General features: G+C 44.1%; 2 protein-coding genes across 3 annotated transcripts; one reads left to right on the top strand and one right to left on the bottom strand.

Moving 5' to 3' along the window:
- Positions 1–1,764, top strand: LOC136480165 (disease resistance protein PIK6-NP-like). Its single transcript, XM_066477795.1, has one exon. The coding sequence runs from the start codon at positions 1–3 to the stop codon at positions 1,762–1,764; it is 1,764 nt and encodes a 587-aa protein (XP_066333892.1).
- A 131-nt stretch (positions 1,765–1,895) lies between these two features.
- Positions 1,896–3,217, bottom strand: LOC136482258 (protein yippee-like At4g27745). Of its 2 annotated transcripts, none has more exons than XM_066479479.1 (3): positions 3,086–3,217; positions 2,852–2,973; positions 1,896–2,363 (listed from the first exon to the last, which is right to left on the bottom strand). In XM_066479479.1, the coding sequence occupies exons 2-3, from the start codon at positions 2,942–2,944 to the stop codon at positions 2,136–2,138; spliced, it is 321 nt and encodes a 106-aa protein (XP_066335576.1). In that variant the 5' UTR covers positions 2,945–2,973; positions 3,086–3,217; the 3' UTR covers positions 1,896–2,135. The 2 variants fall into 2 exon arrangements, with proteins under 2 accessions (XP_066335576.1, XP_066335577.1); XM_066479480.1 differs by having other exon boundaries at positions 3,082–3,213.
- Positions 3,218–3,730: the final 513 nt, after the last annotated feature.

The following is a 3,730-nucleotide window of genomic DNA, read 5'->3' as shown; positions in this document are numbered from 1 at the left end:
ATGTTGAAGGAACAATGGGAAAAATTGCTTGTTTCCATAGGTTCTGCATTAGAAAAGAATCCTGATTTAGAAGGCATGAAACAGATACTTTCCCTCAGCTATTACGACCTTCCTTACCACCTGAAAACATGTTTGCTATACCTCAGTTTATATCCAGAGGACTTCAAGATTGAAAGGGATAGTCTGATTCAGCAGTGGATTGCAGAAGGATTTATTGGCTTAGAAAGAGGTCTAAGTGTGGAAGATGTCGCAGAGGGCTACTTCAATGAGCTCATCAATAGAAGCATGGTCCAACCAATGGAAATAAACTGTGATGGTAGCGCTCATGCTTGCAAGGTTCATGATGTGATGCTTGAGCTTATAGTATCAAAGGCCATTGAAGAGAATTTTGTCACTTTGGTCGGTGGTCATCCAGTTCCATCCTCATTTATTCAAGATACTGTTCGTCGACTATCTATCCAGTGTGACTCACAAACATCAAAAATGCAAGGGGAAATGAACTTGTATCATGTTAGGACACTAACCTCATTTGTACAAGCTACCCTCATACCTCCTTTATCTGTGTTTAGAGTCCTGCGAGTGTTAAATCTCGAGGGATACCAAGGATTCAGCGAAAATTATCTGAAAGAGGTCAGCAATTTGTTTCATTTGAAGTATTTGAACCTCCGGAGGACATGGATTTCTAATCTCCCACCACAAATAGGAGACCTGAAAACTTTGGAAACACTAGACATAAGAGATACAAATATAGAAGAGTTACCTGGAACAATAACTGGTCTTCACCAACTCAAGTATATACTCAGTGGTGGCCATACATGGGGAAAAGTAAAGCTACCAGATGGTATAGGGAGCATGGCATCCCTAAGAGCCATACTAGGTTTCGACATTTGTCGCAGTTCAGCATGTGCAGTACAAGAACTTGGTAATCTGCAAAGTTTGAAGGAGGTTGCAATCAACTGGACAGATTTTACTTCTGGAAATGTGAAGCACCAAGAGGCTTTGATGAGAACTTTAGGGAAACTGGGCACAAGAAACCTTCAATCCTTTGCAATCTGCAGTCGCAACTTAGGTTCCCTTGAGTTTCTGGATTCTTGGTCGCCAGCACCCAATAGCCTTCAAAAATTCAGACTATCAGCATATTACTTCCTCCCAAGAGTACCAAGGTGGATGGCACCACTCTGCAACCTCATTGATTTAAACATTAACATCGCAGAACTAGCATATGAAGACATATTAATACTCAGAGAGTTGCCTTCCCTACTTCGTCTCGACTTATGGTTGAAATCACCTCAGAAAGATGATACAATTGTCATTCATGGAGTAGGATTCCCATACTTGAAAGAGCTCTTCTTCAGCTGTGAAGAAACTTGCTTGCTATTCGAACCAGCATCATTCCCGAAGCTAGAGAGGCTACACACAACAATCCATGTAATCAGAGCAAAGCCATACAGTCACAGATTTGGCATTGAGCACCTTAAATCTCTCAAGCAAATCAGCATCCAAGTTTTCTGTTATGGCGCAAATGCATCTGATATAAAGGATGTTGATCATGCAATTTCTACTGCTGTGAATTACAATCCTAACCATCCTAGGATGAACATTGAAAAACGTGGCATGGATTTGAAATTAGAGGAGAGAAACAAGAGAGAACATTCCAAAGACAAGAATCTGGAAAAACATCCAAGCAAAGAAGATATTGGTCATACAGACAAGAAGAGAAGGAAATTACATATTGAAGAACATCATTCGGCAAGTGCAACATGATTCCTCTGCAATTGTAACTTCAACAACAAAAGATAGAATCAAGGCAGGCTGATATATTTACACTAGGACCTTTTTTTATTAAGAGTGTAGCAAGTTATAGCCTGGAATTAGCAAAGCTCCTGATGGGTCACAACTGGAAAAATAACAAAAAAGGAGTCATTCACTTATGGTTGATGACAACGGTCACCAAACAGATAAACATGCATCTGTCTTCTTTACAGAAATGTACAGTAACAGGCGCAGATTACAAATGGCATGAACAAAATCATGCAGCCCAATATTGGAACCTACAGGCAACAACAGACAGCTATGTACAAAGACATTGATCACATCTTTGAAAATAAGGTTGCAACACACCGAACCATTAATCGCTACCAATTTTCCTTAACAATATTTGCTTTCTCAAATATGAACTTCCCTTCCTTGTATCTCTGCGACTCCTCATAAGCCCTCTCATATTTCCACCCTAGCACCTCACGGCAGTCACGGCAGTAGATATCAGCAACGGTGTGAAGGCCTGTCATGAGTTGCCTATCCTCCTTAGGCCCCACAGCTATGTTCATGGCATGAGAAAACAGAAATGCACGGCCATTCCGTCCCTAGAACAGTCAGAAGAGCAAGGGAGAGACAACATCATCCTTCAAAGACAATTAGACAAACCAAAAAAAATCAAACTACAGCTTGTTCTTCTCTACTCTGCAGAGAGACGAATTCAGGTCTCACTAGGAAATGCAGCAACCAATGAAAATCAGTTCAAACTGATGAAATAGGAATGCAGCAAGTAAACAGGCTTTCTTAGGTTGCTGCTGAGCTTCTTCAATTCTACTGCAGCCAAGCTACTAGTGTAATAGTGTTGTCATGAATAGACTAATTAAGGAATTTTTTTACTCGCTGAGTCACTGACTGATGGCAGATAAATTATAGGATTTCACAAACAATGCGCCCAACACTACTCTCTCTCTCTTTTTTTTTTGGGGGGGGGGGGGGGGGGGGGGGGGGGACACTACTGTTACTGAAGAACTAGGACCATGGTTAGGAAGGAATCTGAAATCACCCCAAGAACTGAGAAGGAGCTCCAGCTCTTCACCTGAAAGGCCTTGGAGATAATGTCGTCGTGGAGGCAGACGTGGTTCCGGCAATGGCAGCAGCTGTACACCCGCGGCCCCACCAAGTCCGCCATCGTCGGCGCCCTTCCCTCCCCTCCCCTGCCTGCATCCAATCCACGAAATCAGGATGCCGTTTCACCCTCCCAAGAACTGGAGAAAACCAAACCAAAAGAACCCAGATCAAACCAAGAATCAGAAGTTCAGAGCATACAGACCCAACGACTGCGGTCGGTCGATCCAGCGATCAATTCGATGAGAGGGGAGCTGGCACGGGGAAGAAGAGGACGGATCAGTTGATCGGCCGGGGCGCGGGAAGAACAGCAGCAGCACGCAAGTGACGGTGAGAGGGGCCACCAAGCGGAGAGCAGAGAAAGAGGGAGAGGCCCGCAAGAAAACAGGCGGCGCCGACGAATGCAAAAGGCGAACAAAACCCACAGGATTCAATTCAACCCCGCAAAGGTGAAAGTGACACTGGTTTGCCGGGAGGGAAAATTTGGCCCGGGGCTGGGTGGCACAATCAAGGCGAGAACATTCTTGAGGTTGAGGGGAGGGGAGGGGAGGGGATGAGGGGAACAGTGATGAGACCTGGTGGATGGAATGGAATCCGAGTAGGAAAGGGAGGAGGCTGACGGAGGGGATGATGGCGAGGTTTGGATTAGGATACAGAAATTGCTTTTTTTTTTCGTGAGAATATGATACAGAAATTGCTGGTTAGTCGGGTTAATTAAGCGGTGTGGATTACGGAGTGTGGTTCATCATCGCGGGATTATTAGGGAACAAGAACATCGGCTGAAAGGTCCGTAGGAGTTTCATGGTTCCAAAACTCTAAGACTATCTCCAACGACAACACTCAAAATACA

This window comes from Miscanthus floridulus, chromosome 9 (assembly GCF_019320115.1).
Source record: "Miscanthus floridulus cultivar M001 chromosome 9, ASM1932011v1, whole genome shotgun sequence".
Taxonomy (NCBI): domain Eukaryota; kingdom Viridiplantae; phylum Streptophyta; class Magnoliopsida; order Poales; family Poaceae; genus Miscanthus; species Miscanthus floridulus.
This window is presented reverse-complemented; position numbering and strand designations above follow the sequence as displayed.

Coding starts and splice junctions, on each gene's coding strand:
- LOC136480165 (XM_066477795.1), top strand. CDS start 1: ATGTTGAAGGAACAATGGGAAAAATTGCTTGTTTCCATAGGTTCTGCA.
- LOC136482258 (XM_066479479.1), bottom strand. CDS start 2,944: ATGGCGGACTTGGTGGGGCCGCGGGTGTACAGCTGCTGCCATTGCCGG. Junction 2,364..2,851: donor TTATCTCCAAGGCCTTTCAG/GTGAAGAGCTGG, acceptor TGACTGTTCTAG/GGACGGAATGGCCGTGCATT.